The following is an 18664-nucleotide window of genomic DNA, read 5'->3' on the forward strand; positions in this document are numbered from 1 at the left end:
GCCTCTGCCTGGAGTGCCAGGGTTAGAGGCTGCGCTGCCATACCCGGCTTACTCTGTTGGCTTCAGGTGCACCATCCCTGAAGGCCTGGCACGGATCCACTGTCAGAGTGCAGCATGAATGTGCCACACAGAGCCTTCTGTGCGCAGGAGCTGCTCGCTCCTGCTGGCACTCTGCTCCATACACCCTCCCTGCAGCCCGGCTCCTGCTGACAGTCCTACAGGAGTTACCGCATCACCGTGGTGGGACACCTGCACAAGAACGTAACAGTGCTTGTTTTGTCTCTTGATTATTGTGTTTTGGTGTAGGGTGGCAGGAGCTGCCTGCGGTTGGTCACACTCTGACAACAGATAGAAGACAGCTCAGGCTACAAGTGCAGCCAGGATACCGAAAAGTCTGGTCCCAGTTTCCCTCTTCCCTAGGCAGCGCCCACCCCTCCAGTGGTGCCACCTTTAAACACAACCCCCCAGTAGGGACAGGGTGTTCAAACGCTGAGCCTGTGGGGGGCTCATCAGGTCCAGGCGTTCGAGCTCTTGTGTGCTTCACTTCTGTGAGATCTGAAAAATGCAGAGCCCTGAAGCAGCCTAGTAGCTGTGCAGAGTTCCTTTACCTTGAAGACATCCTGTCCTGTGTCGCTCACTCAGTCCCCACCTGCTGGGACAGCTAATTGCTTTTGAAACAGGCTCAGGAAGCCTGGTCCTGAAGTCTGTTTTGTGGAAGACGCCTTGCCTTCCCATCCCTACCCTTCTCCTCAGTGCTGGGTGACAGCTGTGCATCTCCACCTCTGGTTGCCCCTTCTGTTTTGTTTTTATGTTTATTTAATTTGATGTGTGTGTTTGTCTGTGTGTGTGCGTGCCTGAATCTGTGTCTGCACCATGTGCCTGCTCCCTTAGAGCTCAGAAGAGGAACTGGAGTCACAGATGGTTGTGAGCACCATGTGTGGATACGGGGAGTGGAACCTGGGTCCTTTTCAAGAGCAGTTGTGCTCCTAGCCAGTGCACTACCTCTCTAACTCCTACTTTTGGGATTTTTGAGAAGGGGTCTTGCTTTGTAGCCTAGAGTGGCCTGCCCCCTCCCTGTGCTGGGGATGCCCAGTCTGTGTCACTAGGGCCAGCGACAGGGCCTGTTGCATTATAATTAGTTCTTCATCTGTCCCAGGACTCCCCCCAAGCCCACGCACCCATGTGGTTTGGAAAACCACGGACATCTTGTTTTTCTCCTTTTTTCCTTTCCTTGTTTGTTTTTTTTTTGTTTTCCCTGCGTAGCCTTTACTGTCCTGGGCTCCCTTCCTTTGTAGACCAGGCTGTCCTTGAACTCACAGCGATCCACCTGCCTCTGCCTTGCTGAGTGCTGGGATTGCAGGCGTGCGCCACCATGCCTGGCTTATTTTTCTATTTTTTGACACATGCTTTTAATCTCAGCACTTACCATGTTTGAGACCCACCTGGTCTGCATAGCAATTTCTGGGCCAATCGTCGTTGCACAGCGAGCCGCTGTCTCTGAACAGAGAAGGACCCTTCTGGAATGGTGGCTCCATCCGGAAGAGCTCCATCTTGTTTCTGGGTTCTGGCCCCCATCTACACACACACACACACACACACACACACACACACACACACACACACACACACACCTGGGATTACAGATGCACATCTCTGCATCCATGTTTTCATCTGTTTTTCCAGGATCTAACTGAGGGAGTCAGGCCTGTGCAGTGAGTGCTTTACCCACGGAGCCATCTCTTTGGCCTGGGATGGCTAGGGCAGGCATCTGATGCTGCTCTACAGAGAGGCCTTGCCTTGAGCTCCTGGATCCCCTGCCTCTGCCTCTGAAGTGGGGATCTTAGGTGTGTGCCAGCATGCTTGCTGAGACCATTGGTGCTATGCTGTGCTGCTGTGTGCGGACACCTGCACTCCCCTGAGGCAGTGCATAGGAGTGAGCTTTTGGGACCTCAAGGTGGCATCTGCCATTTGTCTTATTGAGATGTCACTTGTAGCAGTGGATTGCCACATTTACATTGTGGTGCTGAGGGCTCCCTGTTATCACATCGCCACTGGCACTGGGCACTGTCAGTAGCTTTGGCCATTATCTCAGTTCTGCCATGACGTCTCACCATCATGGGCAGAGAGGCTTGGTGTCACAGGCTCCAGTGAGAGTCCATCTCCTGCCTGTCTGCGCCCTCATGGCCAGGGGCACAGAATGTTCAGCAAAGCTGCTTCCTGCCCTTGACCTTAAGCCAGGAAGACAGGAGGGAGGAAGTGGGCCTGGCTACTTCGGGCCTGGTCCCTGCAGGTTCCATTGCAGGGTGTTTCTGCCTTCCCGAATTGCCTGAGCCCCAGTTCCCTGGACTGTGGAGCACATAGAGTATCAGTGAGTTCTCCCTTGAGGGTCCTGCCACATCCGGGCATTTGCCTGTGGGACAGGTGCCAGGCTCTTGGGAGCCTGAAACTCATGTTCCCACAAGGCGTGCCCTCCCTGGCCGGCACTGTGTGTCAGGATCTTCCTCACAGCCAGAGTGGCCAAGAAGTGTCCAGTTAGAGGCAGCTAATAACCTGGAGGCTTGATGCAGTAAACTGCTCTCCACTGTCTCGGTGCTAAGGGACTCATGAGGTGAGCTGCATTGTGGGCTCAGGCCAGTATTGAATCCACCTCCTTTTCCAGAGACCCCAGAGTGACTCTGTGTGGTGTACCAGAGGCCAGCCGTTCTCCAGGTGTGTCTGTGCACAGATTGCCTCTGTGTGTGCGTGCATATGCACCCATGTGTAGAGTGTGGATGGGTGGGAGGCCTGGCCATGGGCACTCTGATGCAGTTCTGTGCCTGAGGTGGTCTCTAAAACACTCTGGGGACAGGGAGGGCTGTTCTCTGAGAACCAGCCAGCAGGTCACAGGGCTGAGCCTGGTGACTAGGGGTCAGAGGGCACCTGGGCTTATGTGTGGTCATTTGTGTGCCTCTGCTCAGCCCATGCCAGGCTGGTAGCTCAGGATCAGGACTATTAAGGTGGGCTCTGGCACTTGTGCCCACAGTGCCTGCTGTCCATGGGATACCTTGGCAAGGCTGCCAGCAAGCCGGGCCTCAGAGCTGTGTGTGTGAGCCCCACAGAGGGCAGTATGCTTACCTGGGGGCTGCAAGGCCAGGCTGGCCACTGACCACGCATTGGGCTGTGATGGTAGATGCCCTAGCTAGATTTCCTTCTGGGGACTCGTGAAAGCTGTTGGAGGAGGCTGGCACCTGAGATCTCAGGTTGGGATGCTTGAGCCACAGACTCTTTGGCATGCAGGCTGACAAGCAAGCATTCCCCTACTCTTCTCGGTAACCTCCTGACCTGATAGAACTGTTGAGAAACTTCTGGAAAGCAACTGTCCTCTGTGAGGTCAGTCCCACTGCAGAGAGCTCTGCCTGGTAGCAGCATAGCTGCCTTTCCCTCGGACCTTGTCACCTTGAATGAAGATCAGCCCATTCTGACTGAAGACAGTGTAAACGGCTGCAGAGAGCTGAGGCGTCCAGCCTGCGGTACTCCTTGCCACCCCATGGCTAGCCACCACAGACAGCTTTGCAAGTGCTGGTGACACAGGGACATGTGCCACAGCTCTACCTCATACCCTGTCTTGTTTGGGTTGGGCCTGCTTGGCCTAGCTGGTCAGCTGTGTGCCCTGAGCATCTCTGCTGGCTCTGAGCAAACTCTGGCTCCTGCCGTCAGGCTTTCCCATGGGCCCTGAGCTCAGCGATTAGGCTTCTGTGCTTGGGGCAGGGGTCAGGCTACTCTTGACCTCTTGATGCTGCTGTCACAGCCAACTGAGTAGCTGGGGGGGGGGGGCGGTTTCTAGTGTCTTCTAGTATTGTGTGTTGTATGTAGCTTTCTGTGCTGGGCGTTGGTCATCTTCCTGAAGAAATGCCAGTCAGCAGCCCAGAGATGAGGATGTCACCCCAGATAGCATACGTAGGAGCGTGCAGCCAGGGACACTCTCCTCACTGATGTTACTGCTCGTGAGGCTCTGCTGGCCACAGTATGGGAGCAGTGGACACAAGGGCCTTGCAAGGGAATGTGGCAGCAGTAGCTGGCATTGAGCCTGTCACATAGCAGGTCCATGAATCTATGAGCTCAGTGGAGGTTGCAGCTGCCCTGCTCCCACCACACAGGTGGCTAGAGCAACCTGAGTGCATGGGGCCGCCCCAAGCTGCAGTACAGAGACAGCAAGCATCACACCGCACGCTCTCCTTAGGAGGGAGCTGAAAGCAGTGCGTGACTGGCATTCTGAGCCTCCTCAGGCCAAGGTTCTAAGGAAGGAGCAGGTGGCTTATGTGCAGTGGTTATGACTTTCTTTGACTTGGGAACTCAGGCTGAGGGAGTGCTGTGTCTGAGGAGTGGGAAGCCCTGGCCAGTAAGGCGGGCACCAGAGCTTGTCTTTGTGTCTGTAGGTGGTCTCTTTGCACTTTGATGTGAGGAGGGGTGGGAGCAGAAGGTTTGAAGCAAAGTAGAGCCCTGGGTTGAGCCAGGATCCCCTGCTCTCTGGAGGTTGGTCTGGGATGTGTACAAGGAGGTGCCCTAGGGAGGTGAAGGGCTGTGGCTGAGTGTGCGGGCCTGCTGGACGATGTGCTGTTTAGCAGAGCTCTGGAATCGCATGCAGGTCATGAGTGGAGCTCAGTTGCAACATTCGGGTGAGGTCAGATGGCGTGGTGGCCAGGCTGGGGCTCTCAGGGACAGCAGAACTTGTTGTCCTATGAGCTGGGTCTCCACGTCCTTGACTAGCCCATGTTCTCTCTCCTTGTCCTGTGGTTGATATTGGGGGTGGTCCTTTCAAGTTAAGGGGTACAAAGTGCCTTGATTGTGCCTGATTTGGCTGTGGTTTCCTCAGTGAGCTCATCAGGGCAGCCCAGCAACTGCCCTGACACCCAGAGGGAATGGCGCAGGAGTGGCAGGCCCCAGGTGACACCCAGAGAGAATGGCGCAGGAGTGGCAGGTCCTGGGGGAGGGAGGCCAGTGCCTTTTCTATGTGCTTAGCAGGGTCTTTAGAGCTAAATCTGGGTAACGTCCTGGGTATGACTGCAGTGGGGTGGGCAGGACGTGTGGCTGCTGAGAAAGCTGCTCCCAAGGTAGGGACAGCCACTGCAGGGGGCATCGTGGATGGTGATTTAGGAGATTGTTATAAAACCTGGCTTTTCAACAGGGTGTGCTGGTGCATGCAGGCAGATTTCTGTGAGTTCAAGGCCAGCCTGTGAATTCCAGAACAGCCAGAACTATACAAGTGAGACCATGTCTCGAAAAAAACAAAGTACTAATAAAACATAGCTTTTCAGCTGGGCATGGTGGTGCACGCCTGTAATGCCAGCACTCTGGGAGGCAGAGGCAGGTGGATTGCTGTGAGTTTGAGGCCAGTCTGGTCTACAATGCCAAGGCTACACAGAAAAAAACAAAACAAAACAAAAACTGTCTCAAAAAAACCAAACAAACATAGCATTTCAAAAAATAGGTTTGGTTTGTTTGTTGTTTTTTAAAGAATTGCTGGGGATGGTGTCACATGCCTGTCATCTCAGGGAGATGGAGGCAGGTGAGTCAGGAGTTTGAGGTCAGTCTGGGCTGCATGAGACCCTTCTTTAAAAATGAAACAGCGTCATTCAGAGCAGGAGCTGACCACATGGGATAAATGTGCTCAGAGTCAAGGATAGGACCTGGGCTCACCTGAGCAGTGCATGCAGCATTTAAGCCTTTGGCACACACCTTCCTTAGCACCCAGAAACAAATGCCCCTTACTGACAGTAAAGGGTGTGTGTGTGTGTGTGTGTGTGTGTGTGTGTGTGTGTGTGTGTGTGTGTGAGAGAGAGAGAGAGAGAGAGAGAGAGAGAGAGAGAGAGAGAGAGAGAGAAGATGACTGGAGGTGGTGGGGCACATTGTCATTTTAGCAGGTGGAAGCTGATGCAGAAGGATCAAGGGTTTGAGTAGCACAACTTTTTTTTTTTTAAGATTTATTTATGTATTATTTGTACTCTATTCTGTCTGTATGTGTGCCTGCATGCCAGAATAGGGCATCAGATCTTATAGATGGTAGTGAGCCACCATATGGTTGCTGGGAATCGAACTTAGGTCCTTTGGAAAAACAGACAGTGCTCTTAATCTCTGAGCCATCTCCCCAGCCCGATAGCAAAACTCTTTGATTTTAAAAACCAAAAAGGAAGGGCTGGTCATGAGACCCAGCGCCCTCTTCTGGTATTCAGGCATATACGCAGGCAGAACATTGTATCTTTAAAAAAAAAAAAAAAGAAAGAAAGAAAAAGCAGGGACTAGAGAGATAGCTTGGCAGTTAAGGGCACTGGCTGCTCTTCCAGAGGTCCTGAGTTCAATTCCCAGCAACCACATGGTGGCTCATGACCATCTATACTGGGAACTGATGTTCCTTTCAGACATGCAGATGTACATAGAGATAGACGGGCACACACACACACATACACACAAAGGAAAGGTGTTGATACACACCTGTCTTCTTGGCACTTCAGATACAGAGGCAGGAGGATTGCTGAACACTGGGCGCTGTCCTGGTGCATGCCGTGAGTTCTCGGTCAGCAAGACTTCCAGAGCTGTGAGAGGATAGCGGCGCCCTGGCTCCATCCAGCACCACATAGCCAGGCATGGGGCAGCAGGGGATAGTCCCAGCTCATTTCCAGACACACAGTAAACTTGAGGTCAGCCAGGGACCTGAGAGACCTGCTCACAAGAAAAAGAAAATTGGGCTGGAGAGATGCCTCAGCAGTTCTGGGTGCTCTTTCAGAGGACCTGGGTTCAATTTCCTGCACCCACATGGCAGCTCACAACTGTCTGTAACCCCAGTTCCAGGGGATCTGACTCTCTTACACAGACAATCAAACAAGCATAACATCAATGCACATGAAATAAAAATAAAGAAATTAAACAAAAACAAACAAACAAAACCCCTAGTGTTCTTGTAAGAGGTAGGCAAGAAGCCAGTGTGGCCACCTGTGGCAGTCACAAGGGAAAGGTACTGGGTGGGGCTGTCCCTGCTACAGCCCAGTGACACTGACCCAGGACAAAACAGTTTTGGTGTTTGCAGCTTCCAGGTCAGAGGCTTTTGTCGCACAGCCACAGATCCCACATTCTGTGACCTCATGGACATGACTTCAGAAGGACGCTCACATTCACAGGGAGAGAAAATGAATTTGAGGGGGCTTGACAGCAGGGCTGGGCTCTGGGTGGGCTGAGCATGGCCACAGCGCCAGCCTTGACTGCCAGGGCTGAGCAGGGTGCTGCTCTCTGCTGGATCCGGCCTTAAGAGTCCTCCATTTCAGTGTCACTTTGGGAGGCTCTCTGGGTCCCTCCTTGAGTCGGCCGTGCCCTGCTGCCCTATCTGACTGGCCTGCTGGCCCGCTGCCCTATCTGACCGGCTCAGGTGAGCAGGACAACCCCGCGAGAGCCACAGCTCTCGGCCTGGTTCTCAAGCCCACGGAGGCGCCTTTCCAGCAGGGTCCACAGTCTTGGCGACCGCACTTACCCTGCCAGGAAGCTGTGGAGGATTCCTGGACAGCATTTCCCAACAGGCTGGGCTTTACTGGAAAGGGACGGCTGCCAGGAGGTCACTGGCCGGGCCTTAGGCTCTGCAGCCCCCCTTCTGCCTGCAAGGCTCTGAGATGGCAGGCTGTGGCCTGGCAGCTGGAGTGCTGGAAAAAGGGGCCCTGGTCAGTGTCAGGAGTGGAAGGAGGAGCGCAGTGCTCAGCAAGGCTGTCTGTGACAGGAAAGAGCGCAGCACACGTGGCACCCTCACCCAGCCATCTCCAGCTCTAGAGTGACCCACGCATTCCACGTCTGCCGCTCTAATGCCTCAGCCACAGCTCTGCCCTTCTAGACGTGGCCCCCTCCCACAGCACACTGCCTAGCTGGAGCTGTGGTCTCCATGGCCACCACACTGAATTGGGGTCCATAGGCCTCAAGCACGTGGCAACGTTCATTTTATTTATTGTTTTGGTTTTTCAAGACAAGGTTTCTCTGTGAAGTTTTGGCTGTCCCGGACTCACTCTGTAGACCAGGCTGAACTCGAACTCTTAGTGATCCACCTGCCTCTGCCTCCCGAGTGCTGGGACTAAAAGTGTGTGCCACCACGCCTGGCCTATTTTATCTTTTTTATGGTTTGTTTATGCTGGGCATTGGTGATGCACACCTTTAATCCCAGCATTCAGGAGGCAGAGGCAGGCAGGTCTCTGTGAGTTTGAGGCCAGCCTGGTCTACAGAGTCCAGGACAGCCAGGGCTACACAGAGAAACCCTGTCTCTCAAAAAACCAAAAACAAAACAAAAAACAAAAACAAAAAGAAAAACGGGGTGGGGATGGGGATTTATTTTTGCATGTGGATGTCTGCTGCTTGTGTTTAGGACCTGTGGAGGCCGGAAGGGCTCACATTCTCCGGAGCCCCTCTGCCAGTGCTGAGACCCAAATTCACACCCTCCTAAGAACAGTGCTCTCAGACCCCGTAGGACGGTGTGCACGGATGTGTCTGCACCATGTGCTTATCTGCCTTGGGCTGAGGCCAGAAAATGGTGTTTGCTGCTCTGGAACTGGAGTCACAGATAGCAGTGAGCCACCATGTGGGTACTGGGATTGAACCCTGGCCCTCTGCAGGGGCAGCCGTGCTCTTAACCACTGCACCAGCTATCCAGCCCCCTCTTGTTTGTTTTTGAGGCAGTTTTATATAGGCCAAGCTGGCCTGTAACTCACTAAATAGGCAAGGCTAGCCTCATCTCCTGCCTCCACCTCCCAAATGCTGGGCTTACAGGCACGCACCAGTGTACTTAGTCCATGGGTTCTAGGGATGGAATTCAGGCCCTCATCGTGCTGGCTGAGCCCAGCCCCTCAATCCCCCTCCCCCTTTTTCTTCTCTCCTGGGGTCCACACTCAGTTTGCTTTGCCAACCACCAAGAAGCCCAGGCACTGTTAACACTGTCCTTTAGTCCTTTAGTGGTCCTGGAACTCTGTAGACCAGGTTGGCCCTGAATTCAAGAGAAAGTGCCTGCCGCTGTCTCCTCAGTACTGAGATGAAAGGTGTAGGCCACCACTGCCCAACATAAACAAATCATTAAAAAAAAAAAAAAAAAAAGTTGGCCAGGTGGTGGTGGTGCACACCTTTAATCCCCAGCACTTGGGAGGCAGAGGCAGGTGGATCACTGTGAGTTTGAGGCCAGCCTGGTCTACAAAGTGAGTCCAGGACAGTCAAGGCTACACAGAGAAAACAAACAAAAAACAAAACAAAACAAAAAACATTGCCATGTGCTTGAAAGGTGGTGACCATGGAGACATGTGGCTCAGTCTGGGCACTACACTGTGGCAGGGTCCCCCGCCTGTCATGCTGTAAAGTTTCCAAGGTGGTCAAGCTTCCCCTCTGGGTGTGAGTGCCTTCCCCACCGAGGCCTGTAGTGCTCACAGAGAAATCAGTCATGTAAACTGTCGCTGCCTTAGGGCTTGCATAAACACTTCCTGTTGCCTCACTCAAGCTGCTCTCCTGAGACAGAGAGGGGATTCCCACGCGTGCATCGCGCACGTGTGTGTGTGTTTTGGAGCCAGCTTTCTGGGGGACTTTGCCTATTCCCGATACACTACTCTGTCCCAGGCATGGGTCAGTGCTGAGAGCATTCAGGCCCAGTGACCACGACACTCATGTCTCTGCCCCCACAGGACTGAAGCCAGCTGGCTCTCAGCCAAGTGTAGGTCCTGTTGCTGCTGTCAGCCAGGTGCTGTAGCCCTGCCATTACTGTGTCTCACAGCTGTGTCTTTGGCTTCATCAAGTTTGAGGAGTGAGGCCTGTCCTCAAAGACTGTGACTTTGCTGCTGCTGACCCAGAAAACACAGGCAGGCTTGTTAATCTGATGGGATCAGGGAGGGTGGTTTGACCCCCTATTCACATTTGCTGCCCTCCAGCACCCACCAGGACACTTCAGGCCAGCAGTGGCCTTCCACATGCACCCAGGTGCCAGTCTAGGAATTCCTGAGATCACCAGGGTGTCATACCTGCTGTCACTTGGTCCACAGGACCTTGTCTTGCTGTGGAGGTGGCAGCGCACACTGTGGGACCCCAAAGGCAGCAGCTAGATGGAGACTTAGCCCTGAATCTCAGGGCAGGTACCAGCAGTGTTCACTCAGTGAACACTGTTCACTCAAGCACAGCAGGAACCTGGAGGCTGCAGCTGATGCAGAGGCCATGGAGGGATGCTGCTTAGCCACCAGCCCTATCCATCACTAATTCAGAAAATGCTTTACAGCCTTGCTTACAGCCCAGTCTCATGGAGGCATTCCTTCCTCTTAGATGACCCCAGCTTGTGTCAAGTTGACATAAAACTATGCAGCACAATTGATCCCTTGTCGGCTTGACATACAAACATATCACTGCTGAGTCACAGCCTTTTCTTTCTTGTTCTTCTCCAAGATCACATGTTAATGTCAACAGTACAATATAAATATTCCAAAATTTGAAAGTCCCACAGTCTTTAAAATTTCAGTCTCTTTAAAATAGCCGGACATGGTGGCTCACGTCTTTAATCCCAGCACTTGGGAGGCAGAGGCAGTCAGATCACTGTGAGTTCGAGGCCAGCCTGGTCTACAAAGAGTCCAGGACAGCCAAGGCTACACAGAGAAATCCGGTCTCAAAAAACCAAAATAAAAATAATCATCTCTTCTTAACACCGCAGATGGTTCAGCCCCAGCTGACCAGCAAAGCTCCGGTCTTACCTCCTGTCATCCACAGCCAGTTCTCAGCTCCAGCTGGTTAGATACAGCTTGTTCACACAGAAGGCCCGCGAGAGTCTTTGCTTCCCTCTGAAACGTCACAAGCCTGGCTTCTATTGTTTGGACTGCTCTCAATGCTCTTACTGTATTCCACACTCCTACAGGGCTCACTGAGCTCTCAATACCAGTGCTTTTCTCACTCAAAGTCTCAGAGTCCTTGCATACTCCTCTCAGAACATGGCCAGGTCTCCACAAAACCCGTTATCCTGCTGCCAGTTTCTGTATTGCCCAGGATTTCCACTGCTGTGTTGAAACCATGACCAAAAGCAATCTTAGGGAGGAACATGGTTCATCATTGAAGGTGGGACCAATGCCAAGCATTGGCCCCTGGGCCAAAAGGAAGCTGAGTTCCACACTCCTGCCTTCACCCCATCTCCCGTGCCCTCAGGTGCCACCTGCCCCCAGACTCTGTAGCCCCATGTTTCCGCCATCACACAGTGCCCACAGAACTCAGCTGCACTGCCCTCGCACGTCTCTCCATGCAGAGAGCTTCCCGTCACCTGCACTCTGGTCGATGCTCAACACACTTAGATCTTTCACAAACATACTTTGTTTAGGGTTCTTAGATGCCTTTACCTCCCTTCTAAGCCCCCAACTCTAGGTAAGAGAGAGAAGGTTAGAAGGAGGAAAATGGGACAAAGACCTCTACTAATTCTGGCTGGGTAGGGTCCTTGGGTTCTTTTGGGGCAATGCCAATCTCAGTTGTCAGCAGCAAATGCAACAGGCAGTCCTCCTCGGTCTCCTCCAAACCTCTCCTGCTCTCCTTTAGGCTCGCTGCTCTCTTGTCTTTTTAAATTATTTATTAGGTACAGTGCTCTGGCTGCATGTACACCTGCAGGCCAGAAGAGGGCTCCAGATCTCATTCTAGACGGTTGTGAGCTGCCATGTGGTTGCTGGGAATTGGACTCAAGACCTCTGGAGGAGTAGTCAGTGTTCTTAACCTCTGAGCCATCTCTCCATCCCCAGGCTCTCTTTTTTATACCTATCAGGGGCCTCAGAATTCAACTAACTCCAGCTTGCACAAGGCAGTTATCAGCTGTGGACAAACTAAAATCTCAGATTTGGGATTAAACCAAAACATATTTACATAGCTGAGTTTTTAAAGAAACCAAAACTTCTATTAAAGCCCTGCCACTACTCATAAGAACAAACCTGGAGCCAGGCGGTGGTAGTGCACACCTTTAATCCCAGCACTCAGGTGGCAGAGGCAGGTGGATGTCTGTGAGTTCAAGGCCAGCCTGGTCTACAAAGTAAGTCCAGGACAGCCAAGGCTACACAGAAACCCTGTCTCAGAAACAAACAAAACAAACCAGGTGTCACAGTGGCACTCAGGTGTGGGGTCCCAGGAGTCAGTCCATTTTTGGGAGGGGCTGCTGTCTGGGCGTCCTCTACCTACCTGCCCCAAGATGGAAGTCCCCCCCCCCCCCTCTTCTCCACTCACTCACCTCCCAGGTTTGGTGGCCATGTTATCAACTAGACCTCTTGCTTGTCATGTGTGACCAGCTTTCTTTCACTCACTCCAAGGCCACATTGGAAGCAACCTTACAGAACTCTGCCCAGCTCTTCTCAGTGAGGGGAGCTAAGAGAAGGCACCACCCAAAGACCCGCGTCACTCTTTGGCTGGGGACCTGGATGCAATGTGGACATCTTTTGAGTGTAGCAGAGGCCTGCAAGTGTCCCCATGCCCTGTCCCCTTCCAACTCACTAGGACATGTTGGGAACCAGAGCTGGGAGAACTGTCCTTTCTACATAGTTGCCAGTGGGAGGCACAGTGGGCCCTGACATGGTGCCTTTGCATCTGCCCTTACCCTGTTTGAGTGCCATGATGCTTGGGTGAGTGACTTTGTGGATGTACACCTGTGTGCAGGTGGCTGTGGACAGCTGTGATGGGTCTCCTCTGTTGTGAGTAGAGGAGCCCTGGGACCCCCTGGGACCCAGTGCTTGCAGTGCTGCTGTGATCACTTGTAAAGGTCTCAGAGCATAGCATGCAGACATGTTGCTAGGAGTCCTGTGCCCCTTCAGGGTGGTGCTGAGCGATGTGTTAGTGGAGGGCAGGTGCCAGCCACCACAGTTAACAGTACCTTGCCTTGGGTGGCAAGTCCATGTTACTTCCTGAGCTGCCACCACACAGTTCAGAGTCCCCAAGCCCTGCCAATCACAGGCCTGAGCTCCTGCCACCAACTAGCACCACTGCACCCTGCCCTGATTGGGGTATAGGACTGGTGGTCGGTGTGGCAGGAGCAGGCAATTTAGAACACAGGACACCTTTGCAGAAACTTAGCTCCTTGGGCTTCTCAAGGCCTTTGAGTCTGTGCTGTGAGAAGAGATTGGATGTGAGGCACCTGCTGTCCTTCGCATGGCCTGGCTGCACTGACAGGTGACAGCCACCGCCAACCAGGTCTGTCTGCCAGACCACCTGCTGACTAATGGCTGGCACTTACAGGCTCACCTGTTTCCTCGATCCTGCCTCACCCATAGGGCCTCCAGCTGTCAGGCTCATGGGCCAAAGCTGTGGTGAACAGCTGTGGTCCTCCGATTGTTGTGGGACACTGAGACCTCTTGGTCTATCTTTTGTTAATCTGCTTTCACTCTGTGAGGCCACTGTGACCTTGTGACAGGTGTGGACATGGCACTCTGCCCAGAGGCACTCTGCCCTGTGTGGCCCGGGGCCCAAGTCTGGGGGGAAGTGGAAGGGGCAGAAGCCTGCAGACAGCAGCATCTCTGAGAAGGTGGCCTAGCCTGTTGGGCACAGGAGCAAACCTGATGGCATCCAGGTCACTGGGGTCAAGCCATAAGGTCATTCTCAGAGCTGGCCCGCTGTGAAGACTCCATGCACGTCATGGAGGATGTGTCCTTTCCTGCCTTGTCCCTGGCACTCAGAAGTCTTGCTGCACGGTGAGTCCTGTGCTCTGCTTCTGCACTAGCCTCTGGGGAGCTTGACCCTGGCGTGGCCGTAGGCCAGGCCATGCACCTACTGTTCCTCCCCTTGAGCACCATCTAGGCCTCAAGCCCAGTTACACAGTGTCACTGATGTTTCAGCCAGCAGGGCTACCTGACCTGTCTCCTTTGCACTGAGTGGCTCTTGTGTCTCTCAAAGACTTCCTTTAACCTGTTTGTCTGCTTACGTTAAGAATCGGCCCCAGCGGCAGAGTCCCCACATGTGTACAGGTCCTGAAAAGAGACTGGAAGGTAACGAGTGACACTTTCCTATCTGTTCAAGGATCCACTAATCCACAGGGACGTGTGTGGAAGGCAGTGCACACTGCCACAGAACTGACTCCCATGGGAGTGCCTGGCCAGTGAGGGGTTCTATGTTCTGAATATCAGGCAGGGTCTCGTGTAGCCCAGGCTAGCCTTAAAGTTCTTATGTAGCCAAAGATGACTCCAGACTCTGTCTCATTCTCCTACGTGTGGGGATTCACATAGGCAGCCTGTGGGCTCGGGCCACATCCAGGTCACATTCTGCTTCTGGGTGTTTCTACCAGTTGCTGACCCTTTAAACTCCGAAAGTGTGAGCTTTGGCTATAAATTTTCCTGGTCTCCCTGGTATGACATCCCAAGGTGTTGGGTGGGGCTGGGGTTGGCTCAGTGACACGTGTGTACCTGGTGTGCCCAGCATCACACAGGACTGACCAGTCATACCACCCTATCCAGCATGTGCATGTGCGTGTGTGGGTCTCATTTGTGTGTGTTGGGGGGCTGCCTGCTCACACTTGGGCTGGATACTCTGTCAGTTTGTCTTCTCAGCACCTGCCATTCCAAAACTTGCCTTGTGTCTTAAGGCATCCCGACGAGTACCTGTTTCTATAGCTGAGGACTTGACCAGGTTCTGTGCTGCTAATTGGGCCACTGGGTGGAAGGCCACCCTGCAGGGAGCCTTACTGTGTCTTTGTACGGTGACACTCATGCATGCTGCCTCCTGTATATGGTCCCTGTGTGAAACAAGGTGGATGCTGGGTGTTCCAGAACATAGCTGGGCAGCTGGCCTGATCCTGAGGGGCTGACCCTGTAGAGCAAGCCTGCTGAGATGTGACCCATGGGTCTGTGGAGAGCAAGGGGGACTCTGAAGACAAAGGCGGGGGCAGGTACTCTCTGCCTCCACCCTCAGTGCCAAGTGTGGGCCATTTTGTAGGGCCACAGGTTGCCTTAAATGTCCACCTGTCCTCTGGCTGGCTGCTCCTGCCATGCTAGCTGGTGACAGTGGTTTTGGCTCTGGCCCAGTGTGCAGCACACACCACAAGAACTCCACCTGCTCTGATTGGGAGGCAGTGACACTGCAGCTAGCTGTACAGCGCAGGAGCAGGAGCTGCAGACAGAAGGTGGCCTGGCCCCTTGGGCACAGGAGCAGACTTGGGGCTAGGTGTGGGCAGCTTGTCCTGGGCTGAAGCCCTTCACACAGGGCTCCTTCAGAGGCTGTCCCACAGACACGGTGACCCAGCCCCAACTAAACCAAAGGGTGCCCACCCCCAGCAGCAGTAGCATGTGTGATGTGCACCTCAGCTGGGCTCACACTCTGCTGGATCCTGCATCTGGCAGAGCATTCTTGGCTGGGGACAAGCCCCGTGTGATCTCCTTCTTTCTCTTTCTGGGAGGAGCCTGTGACAGCATCCAAGGTCCTGGCCTATGTCTCAAGGCTCTACTTCTCTTGCTTTGGCCCTGCCAGCTGGAGGATCTCCTGCTGATCCTTCAGAACCCTGCAGGTCTCTGAACATGCTACGTGGCTGGAAGCGCATAGATTTTCTGTCCATTGAAGCTTTCTCTTTTTGTTCTCTCGTAGGATTCTGTGTCACTGAAACCATCCATCCGATTTGAAGGAAGCCAAGGGGTGAGTGTTCCCTGTCCTGACAGGGACTGTGGAAGAGGGCGGGCACAGGTGGGCCCTGCTTCATAGTGATCCTTGGGGTGCCCTCTTGAATATGGATGACATTCCAGCCCCTCTGGGATGGGCATGTGTGTGGTATTCCATAGAGATCGAAGTGCCTCCATGTAAGACCCACTCCGCATCCTCACCGCCTTCTGGTTCTGGGGAGGGAGCCCAGTACCTGCCACATGCCAGGCAGCTGTTCTGCCACTTAGCTGGCAGCTCCGGCCTCCACCTTGGTCACTGTTCTACTGCTGTGAGGAGGCACCACGACCATGCAGCTCTTAGAGCATTTAACTGGGGCTGGCTTACAGGCAGATGGTTAGTCTATGGTCACCGTGGTGGGAGCATGGTGACAGGAAGGCAGACGTGGAGCTAGAGCAGTAGCTGAAAGTCCCACATCCTGGTCTATAAGCGGACAAAGAGGCTCTGGCCTGGCCTGGTCTTCCTTCAACAAAGCCACGCCTCCTCATCCTAAGCAGTCAAGTATATGAGCCTGTGGGGGCCATTCTGATTCAAACCACCCCAGTCAATTTTTACTTTATCTCCACCCCACCCCCTTTTTTTGTTGTGCATGTTTGTCTGTGCACTCAGTGCCCAGTGCCCACTGAGACAGAAGAGAACTCTGCACACCCTGGAACTGGAGTCACGGGTGGTTGAGAGCCACCATGTGGGTGTGTGGGTTTGACTCCAGGTCCTCTGTACAAACGCGGGGCCAGTGCTGCAGCCCCCACCTTTTACCACATCTAGCTTTATTACCCAGAATTGTAAATGGTACTGAGAATCCTCCTGCCTCGGCTTCCTGAGTAGCTGGAGGAGCCCGTCTGTTCCCAGTCCTGTCTTTGTATCTTTTTACTTGAAGTTGCTGCCTTGTTGCTGCCTTGGTAGGCACATGCCAGCCTGTGGGGTGGCATGGCTGGGGTGGGTTCCCTGGGGCTCTTAGGGCTCTAGGGCTATTGCGTGTCTGAATGGGAAGAGGTCATCCTGGCTGCCGCCCCTGCCCCCCCGAGGTGTTGGCTGTGGGGCTGCAGTCTCCAGGGCAGGCTGGACACTGGGGCCAGCTCTCCTGTGGATGCCCAGCCCCTGCAGGTGAGTGGTAGCTAGGCATACGGTGTGCCTCAGGGGCCCACACGGCCCACAGTTGCTGGCAGTGGAGCCCTAGGGAACTCAATAGTGAGCGACACTTTTACCCCTGTGTTAGGCAGGTTCTCCAGAGCGTAGGCATGGACGGGGTTCATCAGAGTGGCTCCATGGGCGCTCCCACAGGCCTTGGGGCGGGATGATGTCTCAGCTGGTCTGCAAGGTGCTCCGCAGTCCTGAAGTAGCTGCACTCGTTCAGCCAGGCCTTTTCCCAGCTCTGTGTGTGACGGGGACACGCTGCCCACATAGCAAGCCCGGACACTAGTGTACTAGCATGCTCCTGCCCCGCTTGTCTCGGCTGGCTTCGGTGTCATGATTCCTCTGCCTCAGCCTTCTTAAGAACGTGCCACCTGTTGAGGATCTTGATGTCACACTGGGGTGGATGTCTGCGTGCCTTATCATTGCCCCTGCAGTCAGTGTGGCCAGAGCCAGGCTCCAGAAGGCTGTGTGCTCAGCCGCCTGACGATGGCCACCCAGGGTCTGTACCAGCAGGTTCCCAGGCACGGGCCTCATTCCCCAGACCCCTGCAGCGTGTGCCTGCATCACTGCTCCTTCAGGGACCTGGAGCTGGTCTCTGCCTGCAGAGTGCAATGAGGCCTCTGAGTGGTAGTGACTCCCACTGGCTGACCCTGTGACAGACAACACACGCTGTCTGTAGCTGTACACCACCATGCAACCTGAGCTCACAACTCATGTTTGCAGCTGGCAAGGCAGGATGGTCAGAGACTGAGATGCTGTCTGTGTGTCCAGGGTTGGACGCTGCAGAGTGACTAGGATTGCCACTGTGTGTGCCTGTTGTCCTATCTCCTAACCAGTGGTTCTCAGCGTTCCCACTGCTGCAACCCTTTAGTATAGATTGTTGTGTTGTGGTGACCCCAACCATAAACTTATTTCCATTGCTACTTCCTAAAACTGTAATTATGCTTCCTTTATCAACCATAATATAAATACCTGTTTTCGGATGGTCTTAGGCAATCCCTGTGGAATGGTTGTTTGACCCCCAAAGGGGTCAGGACCTACAAACTGAGCAAGCAGGGACAGCAAAGGAAGGATGTGGAAAGGTCCAAGTGTTAGCCTGTGAGGAGGCTGGGCGGGGAGGGGAGCCAAACACCCATGCGTTCTCCCAGACCTTCATCATCAGGGTGACCCTGGAGAAGCCCAGCCTCGCTTTATCTTGTTTTAAACTGGGAAAGGATTATAAATGATCCTCAACCTGCCACCCAACTGAGTTCCCATGGAAGACCCCCTTTCCCCTCCCACAGAGCATCTTGAGCAAGGGTTATAGTGAAAGCTAGAAGGGGTCTGGGTGGGGCCAGTGCCCCTGGTAGCTGTGCCTCAGACCAGCAGGATGTCCCCCAGGCCTGGGTCCTCAGGCACTCCAGAGGGCATCTCACCCACCTCACCAGACTGCCTGCAAATGCTGAATTTAGGCCACCCGCACCCTCAGCCTCGAGCCAAAGTTGGTCAGTAGGCCTGGCAGCTGATACCCGCTCCCTAGAAGTTGCAAGTAGCAGCCGCATTGCCTGCCATCCCAGCAGCAGCTCTGGCTACACTGTCAGGTTATGTTGCCCCTACCCACTGGGCAGCTAAAGCATTCACCGTGGCACATCCAGCTCCCCTTTGAGCTCTGGCCCCACACAGCTCCCCCACCTGTCACCTCCATCATAGCCTGGATGATATGGCCCCAGCACCCTGTATGTTCTTTCTCAGGTTCGGTCAGAACCCCCAACACTGACCCTTGCAGAGCTCAGGCTGCTAACTGTCACTGGTTGTGACAACAGCCACATGCAGCTCAGGGCTTGTGCCAAGGGAGTACCAGCCCCAGCCTGAGCCAGGAATACATGCAGGGTCGTGTGGCATGGAGGCTCCACATGCTGGGCACACTCAG

The 18664-nt window shown here is 53.9% G+C and overlaps 1 protein-coding gene across 1 annotated transcript in view; it reads left to right on the top strand.

Moving 5' to 3' along the window:
* Ell (elongation factor for RNA polymerase II) overlaps positions 1-18664 on the top strand; it is a 46372-nt gene that overhangs the window by 16485 nt on the left and 11223 nt on the right. The window contains exon 2 of the mRNA XM_051169985.1: positions 15553-15600. Coding sequence (XP_051025942.1) covers positions 15553-15600 — 48 coding nt within the window. The remainder of the gene's footprint in view (positions 1-15552; positions 15601-18664) is intronic.

The sequence above is a fragment of the Acomys russatus genome, chromosome 27 (genome assembly GCF_903995435.1).
Source record: "Acomys russatus chromosome 27, mAcoRus1.1, whole genome shotgun sequence".
Lineage (NCBI taxonomy): Eukaryota > Metazoa > Chordata > Mammalia > Rodentia > Muridae > Acomys > Acomys russatus.